Below are 20,083 nucleotides of genomic sequence, written 5' to 3' on the forward strand. Positions count from 1 at the left end.
CTATAAGCAGAGGACCAAAAACACTCCACCATCTCCAAGTCCATTCATCCCGCAGCACTTCAGTGCTAGAACTGATGGAGCTCACACATCACTGATCTGTATACCAAACACTGCTAAATCAGCAAAGCAAGGTGGTGGTGTGTGAGTGTTAGTGTGTCATCACCAAGTTGGCTACCTATGAAGCACTGTTGTGCCCAACTGCAGCACAGTCATTCTTAAGTCAGTCATTTTCAAAACATGGAACATGTCCGTTAAATAATCAAAAACAAAAATCCATTGTTGTGAAGTCATTTATTTATTCATTTCATTTCCCCCCCCCAATTAATTAACTCTACTTGTGCTTCCTTTTAAATTAACCGCACATTGCCTTTAAGTTGAACCAACCCCTACCACCCTAAAACAAATGATGCCATGATTCCGAGCAGTGCCTTCACCTCCAGGGACCAAGGGTAGTTGAGGGGAGGGAAGAAACAGGGAAGTGGGGGGGGAAAAAAAAAAGAAGAAAAAGAACAAACAGGAGGGGAAAAGGGCCCACACCCCAAAACAGATTGAAAGGCACAACCAACAGTCAGAACAGGGAGAAGCGGCTTCTTGACCCCCGAGTCCCCGTCCTGAGGGAGAGACTGTGCCTATCTGAAAATTCGCACTGCCTCCAACATCCACTGGCATCACACAGGCCAAGTCTCACCCCTCCAGTGGGCTCCCAGCAGTGCTGCCTCTCAGCATAGTTCAGGGGAGGGGCAAATAATGAGGGGAGGGATGAGGGTAATAGGGACAGCACCACTACTAGGACAGGACTACAGGGGCACACCTTTCTCCAGGAGTCCCAATTCACCTTTAGGATCCAGCACATTCACCTTCCCCATGGCTCAGGGGTCAAGTATGTACAGGGAGAGCCCCCCCCCCCCCTCCCACCCCCACGAAAGGAAAAAGAAAACAAAAAAGAACCACCATTCCCACTGGTATGTACAATTCTGGCCTATACATTATTTACTTCATATACTGCAGAGAACTGAAAGCCAAAACATACAAAAGAAAATTCTTTAACTACGTTACTCAAAACAAGGACAAGATGTGGAGAAAAACATGTGTCCATGACCCGTCTTTCCCTTTTCTGCTCACTCATTTTAGGCCTTTTTTTTTTGTCAACGCTCACAGACTTCCAGGGGTTTAAGAACGAGCGCGGCTCTCGGACGGCACTCTGCAGTCCGCACATCCACTTCCACACTCCTCACACCGGCAGGAACGAGGGGATGGGGTGCCAACGTGTCATCACCCCTCCCATCTCACGGCCGGAACTCCAACTCATCTACACTGATCACTTTTGACGGCATGGAGGGCAGGGGCTGCTGCAGCACATCAGACCCGAACCATTTCGCCAGGCACGGGGGAGGGCTTTCCCCCCGCCTCTGGGTTTGGTTCATCCGACTGGAGCTGTGGCTGTGGGACTGAGGGACTCCCTGGGACCCTGGGTACAGAGCTGAGAAACAAAAGCAGTGAACATGTCAATTTATAGCATTCCAACACACCATCTGAAGAACTGCATCACTGACTTGTATTTTTAGGAGTGCATGGCATCTTGGGGAAATCAAAATGAGGGATACTCAGAATGTCGGAGTTTACTGACTAGACCTACAGCAGCATTTTACTGAACAATTATTTGGTTGTCTAGTGCTGGCAAAAAAGATAGGTGGTGCAATTCAATGCAAAACTGATGGTTGTGGAAATGATTTGGACAGTGGTTGTCTTGCAGACCAACTCATCAAACACACAAGTGGCTCAAAACACCAACATGAATCTTTCATCTTGGTTCATCTCTCTGTGAAAGTAGTGTAGAATTACTCACATGCTCTCTGCTGCTGTTGCTGCTGCTGCTGCTGCTGCTGCTGCTGCTGGAGATGCTGCTGCTGCTGTAAGACTGCAAGCTGGATATGAGCGCCAGCGCGGGGTGCAAGTAAAGGGTGCCCTGTGGGACCCAGTGGGTACAGGGGTTGACCTAGCAGGGCCGGGGGTAAACCCTGAAGTTGAGACAGATCCACTGCCTGGGGATAGATGCCTACAGGAGAGACCAGAAATGTGTTACAACTCATTCTACCACAGGGCAGCCTTCCCACACTGACGAGGAGTAAACGCAACAAAAACACTCCCTCAAATTTCTAAAACCCTCTGTGTCCACACTATGCTGTTGCATACGTACACACTATACAAAGTATACTGTTTTTCTGTTGCAATCACATCTCTCAGCACACAAGCTCAATCACAGTGTTTTCTAGTTTTCTCTGCCCCTTCATAACCATTTACTCCACTATCTAAATAGTACTAGCTACCTACCTTAAAATATTGCTGCTGGTGATCTAATCAGATATTATTCCCTGAAGCATGAAGTAAACTAAACTAAATTTATCAGTGGTTTCCAGTAGTTTTATTCCCAGGGTGCAAACATCCTGGAACATGTGCATCTGTACTGTAATTCACTTTTAGAAAAGAGTCTACTAAATGAAGAAATAATGTAAATAGATGTTGTCTTCACTTGCCCCTGAGCCAGGGCTTTAGAACTCGCATGCAGATGCGCAGTCACATTTTTGGGCTGTGCAGGACCATTCCGGCGAGGAAATTAGCGCCATGCGCACCTAAACATACCCGTATGTTCTCCCCTGTAAGAACTCAGACATTCTCAAACAGTTCCACACTGTTTATGCAAACCAATTTCAACTCACCTTTGCATCAACACCAAGGTTACCATAAAAAAATTGAGAACATTTAATCTGTTGTGGTGAAGGTACAAATTTGGTAGCGCATCCCAGTTTGCACAAACATACTTAGTCTAGATAGGAAAGTGGGAGCCTGAGCTGACCTGCTTGTAGTAGTGTGGGGCCCAGCTGCTGAGGCTGGATGCCCTGGGCCAGCATCCTCTGGACCACGCTGGGATGGAGCTGAGGAGGGGGAGGCCGCACCAGAGGCACGTGGGAGAGCAGTGGCACAGGATAAATGGGGCGGGGGAAGTTGGAAGAGGATCCTCCCGGGGACACCAGCGTCGGTGTGTGGTGCCCGGAGGAAGTGCCGCCAACAGGCCGCTGGGAAGAAGAGCGGGGATGCTGGGAGGAAGAGGAGACGGGAGTGGAGCACGACTTCACTGGCCCTCCCTGAGGACAGCCACTCTCTCCACCATCCAGGCCAGGGCTGGGGGAGGCGCTGCCTGAAGGGGGGAAGGAAAAAGCATATCACCATAAGGATTTCATGCAGATCCAACAATATTTGCAAGAAATAAATCATTTCAAAAGGAACTTGTGTGAAATGGATTTTGTATTCAACTGAGCATTCATTTAATTAAAATGTAACTGAAAAATGTCAGGTTGTCCTTTTTAAGTCTCTCTCTTACATGGAAGTCTTGAATTGCGTATTTTTTGTTATTTGAGGGAATTCACAATAAACAAGGGTGTGAGGGGCATGAAAACACAATTACTCTACACAAATGTTTCCAGACTATAGACCTTGAATATGGTCTCAGCGCCATTTTCCGCAGGTCTCCTTACCATCTAGCAAATTGACTGCATCTTCTTTGCTGCCAGGTCGGCTCGTAGATTCATCTCGGGTCTTCTCCTTGGTCTCATACATTTTACGGATCACTGATGTAGGTGTGAAGGAGGGAGACAGCTGAGGAGGAAAGCACAATGGCACTCATTATGCAACCCAGTCTCATGTGTTCACCCTGCCTCCAATCAGAAACGGTGGTGGGTATATTGGCAGTTTGCTGCAAAGCACAAATGTCCCTGTTCAGACATGGGATGTGGTGTGACCACTCACCATGCTTGTGACCGTGTTGGCAGGGGAGCTCCTGTCTGTGGGGTGGGGACCTGGTGATCGGTTCAGTCTGGGTTGTCTGCGGCAACCAAACAAGCACAATTGAGCAAGCTCACACACACACACACACACACACAAACACAACACACTCTCTAAACACTCTCTTGAAAGGACTGTATGTACTTTGGCTTGTAACACATGTACCTGTTACGGTAGGCCAGCTTGTTATCATGGCTCTGCTTGATGTAACCATGCTGGTAAGGGTAACGTCCAGAAATGGCCAGATCCTGCTGAAACACCAAGTCAGGCAAGTCCATTCCCATTGGTAGTCCTCGCATCTGCACATAGATCAGTACAGAAATGTTAGGTAGGGTCACATGACCTGAGGGGGTCAATGGAGAAAGATGCACACTCCAGAGCAGGCCAGGAACCCAGACAGACAGCCTACAACATGATCCATATGATTAGACAAGTGATGGGTGAGGTGTGAGGATGGTGTACATACCTGTTGAGAGTGCAGAGGGCTCAGGGAACGATGCATCTCTGCCAGGCGTTCTGCCATTATGGGCTGAGGGCCAATGGGGTAACCTGTGACAGATCACCGTCATTAACCGATACTCATACTTGTTTACCACTACACCTATAGTACTATAACCATTTCAGCTACTTGCTTTGTGTGTGAAAAGAGTCAACACAATCATGAAAGATGAGGAAATGACATGTACATGATGGTCTTATTTCTTGCGGTCATAATTTGTGCTATATATTTGGCAATCCCTTTAAGCTTTTTTAAATGTTTGAAAACCTGAAAAAAAGAGACTTGCTCTGCTGATAGATGTTGTCTGGTATTACGTTAGAAAGACGTGTACACAATAGATATTTTACAAGCACGGATCAGATAAAACAACTCCTTTTCACCGTATTGTATAATTGTTCTCGGTAGTAGCTTCAAATTCTAGGAAAGAAGCACCAATGCTGCATTGTTAGCACATGTAACCTGACCATTGGACAACATGCAGCAAAGTTGTCCTAGCTTAATATAAGAGAGACTACACTAAATATAAGAGATTCTAATTAGTTTTCTTTTTGGGCCATGACCGTTAGAAAGACAGACTAACCTAAGGCTACACATTTTTCATGCATGTACTCTGCCGATACAAGTATTCAAAAATATCTTAAGAGAATGATATGAGGACAAGGAAGAGGCCCACAGAACCACAGGTAACTTAACCAACTTTGACATTTAACCTGAAATGGCAATAAATAAATGCATACGCCTCAATAATTACATGTGTCAGTTAATTTGACATTAAATTACAATTGCTGTCAGTGAGTGAGTGATGAATGCCCTTTTATACACATATATATTTTAAAGCATTGTAAATTTGGTTCATGACCTCAATTTTCAATTATAACCATGCTGCATTCCAGCTGAACTGCTTTTGAGGTCTAATTCTGTGAGACCACATGAGCCCCTGCCTCTCCTTCAACTTCCCTTGCCACAGCAACCACAGTTAAACCACACAAACCGATTGGCTCCCAGAGCAGCATCCACCGCTCCCCGACCTGCCTTAACTGGTGACATCCAGGTAACAATACTGTTCCCTAAGCTTTGGCGTCACTGTTGTGAAATTAAAACACTACTAAAGTACCCCAATACAGCCTGCAGTTGTCCCAAGTAGCCCAATTTAGGCAATAGCCCACCATTAAGCTCAACAAGCAAACTGGTCTAGAAATGAGTCATCAATAAAAATGTGAACCGCACTATTTCCATTCAAAAATAAAAATGGATTAGGCCTGCATGGTTAATAATCTATGCAATCATATCTGAGTATCATAAATAATAGATGATCAGTCACTACTTTCTTATAGAGCACTGATAGAGCTGTGGCAATGGGCTGATGGCCTATGCTCTGACATGGCAAAGAATTGATCGACATAATCCACATCTTCAGTGATAGGCTATAATACAGGACTGTTTGAAACATTAAAATAATCAATAAAAGATGTGCTTCTGTAAGTCACTTGTTTTTCTTTATAAATACTGAGGGACGCCCTTTTTTAGCTTGAGCAACTGCCCCCCAAAATGTCTGCACAGCCTGGTTCAAACTTGTTCTCAATTCCAGTCAGTCAGTGAATCTGCTGGCACTAGTAGAGCGTGCTGAGGGAGAGGCAACAGCAGCCGGCCCCAGTGTGGTAGGGGCAGGGGACAAACAGTGCCATCCTCGTACACACTAAAGAGGATTTTATTCTTTATTTAATTACTCATCCCATGTGGGTAGATGGAGGGGAGAGATGGATCTATTACACATGTGAAATGTTTACTAAATCAAATAATTCTGTTTTAAGGCCGCATGTATTTGTTGTGTGTAGACGACCATTTTTGTGCCGGCAGGTAATGCCAGCCCTTTCCACCGCTGTTTATCATTTCGCTATTGAACACAACCTTACAAATTTTAAGGAATGTATGTCCTGTATGATGGAAACGGAAATATTGCTATTCTGTTGTTGTAAGACATTAACTAAATGTAGCCTTATTTTGTATCTGTAACTCATTCTTGGATGTGTACTCTGTGTCTCACTGAGACCTGAACAAATGGCATGTGAACCCCTTCCCCTCCCAGATAGCCTCCTTCCTGCTATCACCCTTTGTCCCCTGTTATCACCCCCTCCCCCCATAGGTGAACCCCTCACCCCACTGTCTCCCCCTTCCTCTCAATTATAGGGTGTGGTCATCCCCTGCCCTATTGTATTCTACCTGACTGAATTGTATAAATACCTACATAGTCTACACAGTAAGGTAGGCCTTTCTCTGAGCACCGGCTGAGAGGGGGTCTCCACGCCGAAATAAACCGGTCCCTTCAACTTTGGCGTGCTCATTTAGATTCTACCATGTATTTAGCCTTCATCCATATCCTTTGAAAATGTATATCACCCAACCCAAATGCCCAATCTCAATTACCAGTTGTTGGATGTATGTAGTAGTCCGGCATCTGGGATCTCTGGGGAAAGAGTGGCGGAGAGGGGCCCCTCCGGTGGACCATTGCAGGGGCCCCAGTTGGGGCATTGTGTCCCTCATGGTTCCCCAGCAGGCTGTGGAGCAAGTTGGGGGAGCTGCTTCGAGGGTGTGTGGCTCCATGGACACCCATCAATTCCTGAAACAGACAGCAGCCAGAATTGTGTCAGGGTGGGAGACAAAAGCTTTCAAAGATGGCCGCTTCTTAAGGGGCTGTTATTTATAAATCCTAACAGACTTGCTCCTCACCTGGAAGATGTTGTTCTGCTGTGCTGTCGGGACCTGGGCTTCAGGCAGCTGCATCACGGTGGGCTCTGCCTGCTGCTGGAGCTGAAGAGTAAAAGAGACAAGAGTAAGTTTACATAACACACACACCTCCAAAAACAGAGAAACTTGCATTGGTCCCAACGACATAAAGGGAGCAAGCACTTGAAGCATTATGGCAAACACAGGCCAAAGGAAAACAAACTACGCAAGTAAAACAAATTTATGCCCATCAGTTCTTCTACCAGACACAAATGGCCCAACTGCAGCACTGGTACGATGGCAAGGAGTCACGGGTTAAGGGGGGTGAGGGGTGTCCAAGCCGCAGAGCTAGGAGGCGATGAGGGTGCATGCGAGCATGCAGCTAAGGCGTGGGGTGGCGCGGCTGAGGTTGGACAGGCAGGTGACACTTACGTTGGGTTGGGTGGGCAGGGTGCCACTTGCCTTCATGCTGCTGACCAGCTTGTTGAATGCGGACATGTCGGAGTCCCGGGAGCGGGTGACTCGGGGCGGACCACCAGTGAACGAGTGCTCCAGCTGTTCAGCCATGAAGGGGGTACCACAGCCACCCCTGGGAGCCTGGGCCTGGGCCTGGGCCTGAGCCTGCGCCTGCTCCGACTCCACCTTGAGGCCCTTCAGACCCCCTTCCACCTCCTCCAGGGAGAGCACCACACCGGAGCCTGCTGATGAAGGCAAACAGACAGACCAATATTGCGATGGAAGTGGACCCAAGTATTGCCACAAATTTCTAGATCTGAAAAATTCTACTCTCCCAGCTTCCAAAGATTATAGAGCATGGCACTGTAGAATCACTGGTTTGCATATTGCTACAACGAAACAGTCTTATTTATCAAAGAGTCACTTCTAGTTCCAAACCATAATATAGAAAATAATCTAGAGGGAACATAACCAGGAACCAAAATATATTGTAATATACAAGTCAATGTGCTGCACTAATAACGAACACCGGTCAAACAATGAAAGGGCACTCACTGCTCTCCCGGAGACGCGCCTTGTTGACAGACAGGGTGGAGAGGAGGGGCTTCAGGTCAATCTTGGCCTTGTGCAGCAGCTCCAAGATGTCGACTTTTTCACGGCTGTCCCCTGAGGCGATGGGGGTGAAGTATGGCGCCGCTCCTTGAGTTGGAGAGCTGCAGCGTGGGTCCAGCCCTGGAGGAGAAGGCACACACGGAACCCTAAGTACAGCACCAGTATCATCAAGACTGATTAAGGTCGAGGTGAGGCTAGAAAAGGGTTGATGCTCTTGTAAGATGAGGTAAGGATAAGTCACTGTTGCCCAAAAGTGCATTCAGGCCATGTTTATCCAGTCCTATCCAGTATGGGGATACACAAAGTTTGGGAGAGGTATTACCCATCAGTAGGACAATTACCCAAGGCACAATGCTAAGGCTCTAAAACAGCGAACATTCTAGAATCAAAGCCAAAGCCCTGATCAAAGTCACTTAGAATCAACCTAGATGTTCTACATACATTCACCCAAAAAGAATGGGGGAAAATACAACAGAACAAAGTTGGTACTCAAGTCTTTCTGAAGTAAGGCGGTTATTGCAGCAAAGGGGTTTTCTAGCAAGTATGAATCGAGTTGGATACTTACGCATGCAGAATATTTTTGCATTTATTTAATGTCAATTGTAGTAGACAAATAACTTAAGCCTCACAATGACAATACCGATTAGGAAAATGTGCAAGTATCTTTTGTAAAACATAATACGCTGATGACTTTCAGGGGGGGTAAATAGTTTTGCCAGCCACTGTATTTCCAGGAGTTTGCCATTATTACAAACCAGGAAACTAACACACTCCAGCATCCACCCAAACAGTCTTTATACGTTTCCAATAATACTGCCGTCACTGACGTAACACTTTAACATTTACAAGTAGCAATACCAAGAAGGGTCAGTGGGTGGCAATGACACTGACTACACTAAATATAGGGCCAACACATGAAACAGTAAAAGCTCCCTTGTGAACAGTCATTAAGATAAGTTTCCTTTACATAGGCTACAAGATGTCACAATCACCAGATTTCTACATGAAATGGATCATTTGCGTTCCCCTTTACTATTATGACAAGATGTTTTGTAAATTTCTCACTAACAAGATTTCACCAATTTACCAGAATGAGCAAAACCAGTCAAATGTGCCTACAAGAGTGCTACAAGAGAAGTAGAGATGACTGATGTACAGTTTTAAAGGAATCGACAGACAGTAAACAGAAGGTCCAGGCTGTGTTTGGTTTTGACCTAAGTTGACAATTAATTATGTGTGTTTGTGATGTCAGACTAGGACCAAAAGTCTACTTCACGTTATTTACCACAAGCAATTCAACACGTCGGCATTGCTCGACAACAAGTGTAATTCAGTTGCTATTAACCCATGGTTTACCGGCAGCATTAACACAACTGAACACACACATTGTAAACTGGCAAGCGTTTCAACATGTCTAACGAAGGACCTGTTCAACGAAAGACCAACTAAAAAAACGTTACAGGAAGGTAATGTCGTCAGTAGACAGTTTTTCGTCATAACTCTGGTAACTCCAGAGAAGTGCTGGCGCTGGCATTTGAGTGACAGCAGAGGAAGCACTCATTTCAATTTAGCCATTTAAGACATCGTTGAAAAACAACTCAAAATGAATTCGATTTATGACCCGGCTCTAATTACATGCAATCAACAATCGTAGCTTCAGGAGTACTGAATGGACTAGTGTATTTAATTGGCTGTCGACTTCAAATACCAATAATCTTTCACCAGTATCACAGACTGCAGACTCTTTATGGGAGACCAGGTACAGCAACTGTTTTGCTAATACAACTCATTTGAGTGATAATTGAGCTGAAGAATTACAGCAGTGGTGGTTGAGATTTAGGATAAAGGTGGGGTTGGTTTGTCCAAGGCTTCAAGTGTGTATTTGCGTGTGTATTTGCGTGTGTATTTGCATGTGTGTGTGTGTGTGTGTGTGTGTGTGTGTGTGTGCGAAGAAATCCTACCTGCGAGTCTCTCCAGTTCCTCATGTGGGGTAGAGCGCAGACTGCTGGAGCGGGAGCCTGACGGGCTCATATTAGTGTTGAACCAGCGACTGAAGCGGCTGGCTGACACCGGACCCTCACCCAGGACATCCTCGATCATCTGAGGGAGAGAGAAGGAGGAGCATCAGAACACTTGCTTTTGAGTAGCATGGAATTAAAGCTCTGAGGAGATGCGATGCAGATGGCACTTACTTGGCAATCGAGGGGCTGCAGCCTGTTACCCTTTACATAGGGGGAAGTACGGGCTGGGGTTTGATTTTATGGCAAAGTGGCTAGTTGAGAGCCAAGAAGTATCATTTCACAGAGGTCTATTTCTATTTCATTTTTGGAAGGGCCTTGCAATACCAGGGAACACAAAACATGTGCTTCCAAAAAACAAAACTACAGCCAATAAAGTTTACACTGACGCTGCCTTTCAAAACTCCAGATGGGCATAAATTTGTATTACACAACGCCACTCAAAACCAACTTGGACAGAGAGGAAACCAAAAACCTGAGAACAGGCAAATTAGAATGAAGGGAGCACATTAAGAAGAGAGGCCACAGAAGGCTAGTAATGTCCACTCACTGAAACCAGGACACTACAAAGACCCCAAAGGTGTGGCAAAGATGTAACACCATTCCTACAGGTCCCATCCCATCCGTCTCATTTTGGAAACGTACAAGCCAGTGAGAGGTTTCATGCCAAGCCAGATACCATAAAGCTAGAAATGTGGCATCCATTTATGAGCATCACCACAAACAAATGTGACAACCAATCCTTCACCACACACCCAGTTCATGTCAACATGCAAAAATGAATTGTCTTGCAATGGTCTTGGTTTGCCGTCAACACATTCTAGTGTGACCTGTTTTTTAAATAAAACTGGTCCGTCTTTTTCGCCTAGAAAATGTAGTTTCCTAAGCCAGGAAAGGCAGATTTTGACAGACATCCTCAAAGAGGAGAGTGAACACCTAGCCTTTAACCTACAGCTCCACAGCCCAGTGGCTCACACACAAACACACACACACACACACACACACACACAACCCTGACCACACCAAATGTCTTGCTCCAGCCAGTCAGCAGCACCCATAATGCATGCAACCCACAAACCAGTGCTCAGTCTTACCGAGGCAAGGCCAGGCATGGTCTTCTCCAGGTTGAAGAACTCGTTGAAGTCAAACTCTCCCGCAGTCTGATCTGGAAGGACCGCAGAACGTGGAACCTCCTGATCAGCTCCTGATTCCCGTGCCACCTCCGGTTCCTCAGACAGTCCCCCCATTGCAATCCACTGCATGACACACACACACAGGCGCGCACAATTGTGAAATACATCTTAAAACACATTCTTACCTTGGAAATAAAAACATTCCATTGTAAAACAACTTATAGAAATGGCACATTCATTTAAGTAGGCCCTTAGCAAAGTGAATAGGGGTGGGGGAAAAAAAAAAAATCGATTTTTCGATTTCTCTCGATTCTCTCTAGAACGATTCTGTCTCGATTCAGAAAAGTTCATAATCGATTTTTTAATAAAAAAAAAAAAAAAAATACATTTTAAAATTGTGTTGAAATGCAAGCTGCATCGATTATTGCATTGTTCATTGAAAGTCATAATTGTGACAAGGGAAAGCTTTTTCTCTAATAAAAAATAGAGAAGGTAATTCATCTGTTGATTTTCTTTAATTATCAAACACAAAGTAGGAAGTGATTTGAGACTCTGAGTAGCAAACTCAGATGTTTTAAAAATCGACATGCATCGATAATCGTTTTATCGGTTTAGAATTGATAATCGATAATCGGTTTAGAATCGATAATCGGTGTAGAATCGATAATCGGTTTAGAATCGAATCGTTGACCACTGAATCGGAATCGAATCGTGAGGTGCCAAAAGATTCCCACCCCTAAAAGTGAATGTGTAACCTTTTCATTACACGTAAATACATGTTCCGAGTAAGATGATCCCTTTGGCCAGGGACAGCCGTCTTTCAGACTCACCTTCCTTTATGGTGTCACTCTTCTTTCTAGAGCGCTTTGGTCTGCGTTTGTCTTCCTCTAGGATTTTGTCATCAAAGCCGATAAGCTCAATGGTTTCCGACTGACTGGTGGGGCCACCAGAGAACCACTCTGGCTCTTCCTCAGCATACGAGTCGTTCCTTCTCCTCTCACTGAACACACGTTTGTCCCCAAAGTCTCTCTGAGGATGCAGGAGTGTCATGTTAAACAGGCAAACAATCATACCAACTTCTGCACTGAAAGCAGACACTGTACAGCACAGGAAGGACAAATCACCATGCTGCTTCTTATATTAGAGTTGTACTGTGCATCATGTATGAACCTGAACTATCCCAAATACAACCCAAATATCTCAGTATCCGTACATGTGCACATCAAAGAAATGTCTGAAAGACCAGCTTTCTTTCACATTCAAAACACAGAGTAATCTTGAAGAGCCACTCGACACATACCCTGAACCTCTTGTCTTTGTAGTCTCTCTCCCGCTCCTTGTCAGGGCGTAGATCTCGCTCTGTGCGCAGGTCTCGCTCAAAGGTGCGAGCAGCCATGATGCGGCCGCTGCCGATGCGGCGGGAGCCCACCAGCCTTAGGCTCTCATTCTCCTTGTTCTCCAGTGGGCTGACAGGTCGCCGTACCATTGACGGCAAGTGCTGCATTGCCCTGGCAACCGCCTCCAAAGCTGCGTCGCTGTGGACTCAGCACCACCTCTAGTTCATCCTCCTTCAAACGCTCCCGAGGGTCTAGGGACAGGCACAGGCATGGGTATATAGTTAAACATGAGAATATGGAGACGTTTAAAAAGCTCTAAAGGGAACACATTTACAAAGGCAGTCTCTGGGAACTAATTGTGAAAACCACTAAAGAAAAGGCCAAAGGCTTGTATATGGAATTCTTTCTATTTGAGGCACACATTGGTGCAGTAGCTTTTAAAGTGAAAACAGGTTGTTTAGATAGATGTAACAGGTTTTTTAAACAAAAGAGCGACATCTAACGAGGAGCATTGGTAATAATTAGATTGCCTTTACTGCGACAGTTAAGCCATGTTTAACCATCGTGGAAATAAACCCAGAACAAAAGAGTGGAGGCCAATCAATTCTACATCATCCAAGCCATCCAACAACAACAACAACAACAACATGGCAAAGCCTCAGGGCATCCCTGCTACTTCTACAACTCCTCTTCTGTATATTTGGGTGCAATTAAACCAACTTCTAAAAATGTTTTTTCGTTTTTTTGTCAATTTTGGAGAGAAAATAAGGACATACCATAGAGCAGTGGTTCTCAACCCCCTGCTCTGCATGCTTTTCATCTCCCCCTGACAGAACTACTCAGCTAACTGAAAGACCTTAGCTAATCAGGAGTTTTAATTACACTTATTAGAATCAGGCATGCTTGGGTTAGACAGAAGATGACAGGGAGGTGGGTGGGGGGTTGGATTCAGAATCCCAATCACTAAACTGGATTTCCATCCAACACATTCGGATGGTTCATTCTCTAATCATATAGTCAAATGACTTCCATGGCCTGCACAACCACCAGCTCTATGAACCTGACTGCATTTCCTTTATGCTCTAGAAAGGCCCATAACAGTTCAAACTAAATTCCCACCACCATCATCCCTCAAGGACTTGGAGACTGTTATAACTAACTTAGCCAACATCACATAACCTAAGTGGAAGACCCTAAAACAAAGAAAGAGCCCCTCATTTAATATTTGACACAATATAATAATACGGTTATGCACTTACCAGCAATTCTGCGCTTAAGGAGCACCCTTTCATCTGTGAAATCCTTCCTGTGGCCGTCCGTGGGGGAGTCACGCTCTGAAGAGGGATAGAGTGAGGCGTGCCATTTCTCAGGGTCCCACACTCCATCACTGCACAACCAAAATACAGGTCAATTCAGCAGTCATGTTACAAAACCACACACACTCCCCTTTGGCTCCACTTCATGCTGGAGATACAAAAACTGTACCTGGACTGATTCATTTGCCAGGTTATTAAAAGCTGCTGTATATCAGAATAAAATAAATAAAAGAACTAGAAATTGCAACATAACGTGAAGAAATAGCCTTAAAAAAAACACTTATGCACCGTGTTGCACAGATATCTAAAGTTAGCATGCTAACCAGTAAGAGCCACATCAGCTTCTCATAATAAAGGCTCTCTTAGCCATCTTTCAATCATATAAATGTTTTCATGCTACATGTAACCTTGTTGGTTACTTCTGTGAAGGGAGAGGAGGTAGGGGAGGACAAGCATAGTAATACAATCTGCTTGGAGTGGGCACTATGAAATCATTTAGCTTACTAGCCTACAGCTAGCCAGTCTTACATAGTCCCTATAAGGGGGACAAAGAACCAACTCAAATCATTGAAATGTCTGTTGAAGTGTTTGTTTCTATGAGAGGGAGAGAATACCAGCTTAGAATAGAAGTTTGCCATACCTGTCATACTTATCTGACAGACACTCTGGTCTTTCATTGGAAACTGGGAATTCCTTTATTTCCAGCAGCTCTTCCTGTAAAGAAAACAAACCAAAAAAAACTGATAATTAGCCTAACTTTCCACATACACTTTACGAATAGCACCAAGGACAGTGCAAATGCAAGGGTAGCACTAAACCACTTAACCACTATTAATCATTTTTGTTGGGTTGGGTGATGCAAGCTACATTTGCCATTTAAAAAACTAGATTGTGTTATATGCATCATCCGAACATTACAGTTAAAAAGCTCCTTCAAAAGCAGATTGATTGAGAACAAAAAGTGGCTACATTACATTATTGCAAGGTTACACTATTCATTAAACAAAGGTCTGTAAAAACATTAACAATGCTGTCAATTTAGGCAAGTAATAGCAAGCCTTTAGTTGCCAAGCCTGGCAATCCCTTTCAAAAGTTAGCATGAAACACTATTGGTTCTTCCAAAGTTGATTCAATGTAATGTCTGCTGTCTGAAGTATGTAATTTCATCCGTCTAGTTATTAACAGTGACCGCTATAATTTTTTTCAAAAGACACTTCACAAGCTGGGGCCTATGGACAAATCCACTAATTTGATGGAAAACAACAGTCTGTCAACTTGCAATAAGTCCTTTGCAGTCTTGCGTTTGGCCTAAAAGTTTACCAGATGCGTCACCAGTGGTGCTACAGAACATGTCTGCTTTTTAGGTTGACTAAGCCATTGAGTTCAGACGCCTTATAGGTTTGCTCCACCATAGACACAATGTCAGAGTGTTTCTAGGGGTGTCAATTTATGGTCACAGTTTCAAGGAGGACATTGAGGAAAATGTACTGCTCCTGAAAGCAGTACAAAGCTGTGACACTGGACTGAAGCATATTGCTTGCTGATCTGTACCTGCATGAATAGGGATGTGATTGGCAAAGGACTAAACAGCAGGAAAAAAGACAAAGTGTTGGTTCCATAGTGCTGATCCTGAATCTGTCCTTAAAAACAGGTAGGATCATACTGGTGGCAGCTCTACTATAGCATAGGCATGGCAAAGTATGACCCATGACAAGAACTTACAATGGTCTTAATCTTTTTTTACAGTTTTAAAACCCAACTTCAAGATGTAAATGTGCAACATGCAACTCAAGTCAAAAGAAGGCCTCAATTTCTTTAAAAGGAAAACCAAATCTTCACACACTTCAGCTCATGAAATGTAGCAGCTCAAGCAGCATAGGCAGTTCAGCTCATACCATGGGCAGTTCTAGGAGTTGAAAACATTCAAGGCTTAGACCAGACTTGTAGGGGGTCTGGGGGCATCCTCCCCTGGGAGGCTTCTTCATAATTCTAGCAGCTAAATGCACTGCCAGAATGTGCAGTCCGAGACAGATTAGACAGATGGAAGGCCCAAAAAAACGTGCTGCTGTCTAAAAACAAAAACCATAGATGAAGCTAGCCTATACTACATTGCAACTTCTAATTTGATGCAAACTGTCCCACTCAGTAACTATTGAGGTGAAAAGAAACTGAAATTCAGCGCCTTTCGATAAATAATAAAAAAAAGAAATCATCAAAAGAGGTTATAGGGGGCACTGTGGCGCGAGCCAATAAGCCCCCCATTTACGGGCTACAATGCCCGCAGGGACACAAGTTCGATTCCGGCCTGCTGTCGTTTCCCGATCCTCTCCTCCTCACTTCCTGTCCTTCTACTCCAAATCAAGGCTAAAAAGCCCATAAATAAATCTTAAAAAAGAGAGGTTATGTTTTCACCAATGTTCATCTGTTTGTTAGCAAGCAAGATTACACAAAGATTACTGACCCGATTTTGAACCTTGGTGGAAAGGTAAAGCATGGAACAAGGAAGAACCCATTATATTTTGGAGTGGATCTGACTTACAGGGCACCTGCGTGACTTTGGTTTCGCTTTTGCTACTGTTGTGTGATATGCGCTCTACTGAGTGCCATTCTAGTTACTATTCTTCTTCCTCTTATTATTAAAAGGTACAGTGTGCAGTTTAGTTGCATCTAGTTGAACATCTCAAAGTAGTTATATAGATACACATATTTCAAGTCAAAGGTCTGAAGTAGTCTTTGGGTGTATAAATAAAAGTCAATAATGTTTACAACTCCTTACATTCATAGAAACATTTCGGCCGTCGCTTGTCACTATGATTTCTAGAGGGCTTCTGTAGATGCCGAGGGAGAGTGAAGTCAGGATTGCAAAGAGTGCGAGGAGATGAGGAGCAAACACTGGCATCTTTACGGAAGAAACAGGCTATGTAACAAACTATATCAGTATTAGATATTTTATATTTAACCATTTAAGCAATTGCATATTATGATAGGGGAAAGTAGAGTCTGCATGTGTACTATATAGAAACCCAATGTAGGCTATAACAACATTATATCGATAAAGTTATTATTCGTTTCCCCTTGTGCTCTCGCTCACCCTGGCTCTGAAGTAGGGCAACTTTTTGAACCACTCATCAACAATGGATGATGCCAAACTGATTGCGTATTGAAGGCCATTATCAAAGGCAAACTGAATGCAGAGAGATGGGACTGGCAGTAGCAGCACCACATGAGAAACGTCAGCAGTGTGAATAAACACATGCAACCGCGACGCAGCAGTAGTGCAACACATTTCAACTCAGAAATCTGGTTCAACAAACTGGACAAAATCATTAAGCAAAAGAGGGCCTTATTCTCTGTAACCAAAAAGATAGCAAAGGTCCACTGATTTTATGACTTGGTGGAAACAAATCAGCACCTGCAACGGTTGTCAGTCTGAAGGTACATACCTTGGTGTATCTGTAAGGGGATGGCCCAGTATCGGACTCCTTGACCAAATCCGGTGGACCATCAACATTCTCCTTTTCCTCCATGCAGACATCCTTTTCCATGACTGCTGTTGGAGGTCAAGGTTGGGCTCTGACTCAGATTATCTCAACAGCTGTAGAGGAAGGTTGACAGAAAGCAACTCAGTAAAGGGGGTACTTCAGTGTTACAGCGGGGTTTTCATTGCAACATAGGCTACCACATGCAAAAGTAACATTACCACAGAGCAAGGTTCTGTATGATAGACATTTGAGGGATGTGGACGGGGCAAAATGTTGGATAAACGGTAAGTTTAAGTCCACGTGTATGTGTGTCTATGCATACAAATAGACACGCGTCTAAAAGCTGTAAATGGTTAGAGATGCAGCCACCAACTATCTATTCATTATACGATATTTTATACAGCGACCCAGTTACAAAAACCACCATCAGGCTCTTACAGTGTTTTCCAAGCTACCCCAGCTGTAGTGTACCTGAAGAACTGGGGATGCGCTCGGGAAAGTGCACGGTGTTAAATCCACTTAAAATCCCACACAGGCGTCATTATGCCCACCATGACCTACCGCCGTGTTGGTTAATTGAACAAAAACTATTACTTCTAGGTTATACGCAACAGACACATACATCATATTCATTTGTAGTGTCATCAAGTTATCGCAGGCCCAATGGTAAGACGAACTCTGAAATGAACGCTCGTTAACTAGCTTGCCATGTCATCGCTCAGACAACTTAACACATAAACGTTTGTTAGCCAGCTAACGGTTATTTAAATTAGCTAGTGACTAACGTTAGACCTACGAAATAATCAATTTGGTTGACAGCTTAACGCCAGACATTCCAACTCGTTCAAGTGAATGTGCTAAATAGGCCATGTTGGTTATTTACCTTACGAAACAGTGGCCATTAACAAGCGCCAATAAGCTTGTATCAATTAATACAACTGGCTAACGGATAACGTTAATTTTTCGTTGACTTGGTCGCTAGCAAGTTGGCTAACTAAGCAGCTAGCACAGAAATGGAATCCAACAGTAACACCGGTTATCATAGCAAATGTACCAAAACAAACGACACAGTTTAGCAAATAACGTAACCAAATCAGATAATCTCCACAAAGCAAATTAGCAAAAGCCAGAAAAGAGAAGGGGGAAGACTTATATTGGTGTGTGCGGTCCTAAGAGACCCTTCAACATAACGTTAACGTTAGTAGTTTTCGTTAGTAGATAGTTAACGTTAATGGCAAAGGGAACCTAGCGTAAGGTAACGTTAGCTAACTAGCAATCAAACTTACCTGAAGTTTTGTTATGCGCCTTCTCCCTGCGTTTGTTCAAACTGCTGTTTAATAGCAAAAACTCTGTAACTGCGCTTCAAATATGCGGTGACCTATACAACTGTTCGGAACGATATCTCCTTTACCTCACAAATGAACCAAACAACTTTCTACAAAGCAAACGCCGACAGCGTCACTAGCTAGGTAGCTAGCGACAGCTAAGTTAGCTCGCTAAAGTAAGCATACAACTCGATATTATTAGCCACTGGGAAATTCAACTTGGCTAGACGGCTCGAAACGTTTCCCAAAACCCACTCCGGCCTTTAAAGAACAGAGGTAAATCAGCTCGCGTTATTACTAACCGCAAACCGTACTGAGGAGGATGGTCGCGACAAAGCAAACTCGTAACTGGTTAACGTTAGCTTGCTAGCTAGCGGTCTTGAAAATCTAGCTAGCTAGCTAGCACCCACAGACCACTATGGCTGCAAGCTAGCTAGCTAGCTGACTAACAATCGCCTCTTTAGTTACGTTGTACACTTACCGAAAAATAAACAAAAAGGAAGTAACACTATGCATTTGTTCACCGACGGAGAAAAACGTACTTGGCTCGCAAGAAATGTTGACTGTCCCAACAAGACTACAATAAACGCTACCTTAGGATACTTTCCTATTCTGTTTCCTCTCTTTGCCAGTCACACAGCAGCGATTTTGATCACTCACTGCATCCGAGAGAAGGCCCTCTCACGGATTATATAGTGCTTGAACTCGCCTTCCCAAAATGTGTAATTGCTGGCTCTATACGTGGTACTTTACTTTCTGTATTTTCCTAACTACAAGGGGATATATAGTGACATTTTCCAGTTGTTTAAAATATGTTTAATTATATCAGTATATCAGTTTATCAGTAGTGACTTTAAAATAAAAATACATCATTTCAGGCAATGTATATGGACGCCAAAGTAGCCCCTCATTAATGACAATTAAATTGTCCTGGAGCCAGCCTTATCTTGTGAAGAGAAAGCCTCGATATTTTGGTACGGTTCTACAAAAAAAGCACAATAGTTTGATCTTTCTGGAACTAAGTCTATAGGTGATACATTGATATTGAACTGATGAGAAACACAGGACCAGTTTCACTCATCTGTTTTTTTTTTGTAAATCAGATCCATTTCTAACAATCTGATGATCAAATCTGTACACATAAAATATGCAGGTAGCAACAAAAATACCCGGTGGCATTAAAATTTGAACACTTCACAAATTGTGGTAGCATGTCAGCAGCCATAATGTCCCTTATTTTTGATGGGTGTACAAAAAAACAAATACGCTAACACCTGATACATCTGAGGCTAGGAGTACCCAGATATGCGAACATCTGTTCCCAAGAAAAATAAGCTGGCA

General features: G+C 43.8%; 1 protein-coding gene across 1 annotated transcript; it reads right to left on the reverse strand.

Moving 5' to 3' along the window:
• Positions 1-276: 276 nt before the first annotated feature.
• Positions 277-19,415, reverse strand: eif4enif1 (eukaryotic translation initiation factor 4E nuclear import factor 1). Its single transcript, XM_031568330.2, is given in 20 exon segments — positions 277-1,480; positions 1,847-2,056; positions 2,855-3,196; positions 3,534-3,654; positions 3,805-3,880; positions 4,006-4,139; positions 4,307-4,389; positions 6,764-6,956; positions 7,067-7,147; positions 7,496-7,764; positions 8,075-8,251; positions 10,093-10,231; positions 11,244-11,399; positions 12,102-12,311; positions 12,583-12,765; positions 12,767-12,870; positions 13,879-14,006; positions 14,576-14,649; positions 17,379-17,530; positions 18,704-19,415. Coding segments are annotated over 19 exon segments (2,976 nt in total). The 5' UTR covers positions 17,481-17,530; positions 18,704-19,415; the 3' UTR covers positions 277-1,286.
• Between the last annotated feature and the right edge of the window lie 668 nt (positions 19,416-20,083).

The sequence above is a fragment of the Clupea harengus genome, chromosome 5, assembly GCF_900700415.2.
Source record: "Clupea harengus chromosome 5, Ch_v2.0.2, whole genome shotgun sequence".
In the NCBI taxonomy this organism is placed as follows: domain Eukaryota; kingdom Metazoa; phylum Chordata; class Actinopteri; order Clupeiformes; family Clupeidae; genus Clupea; species Clupea harengus.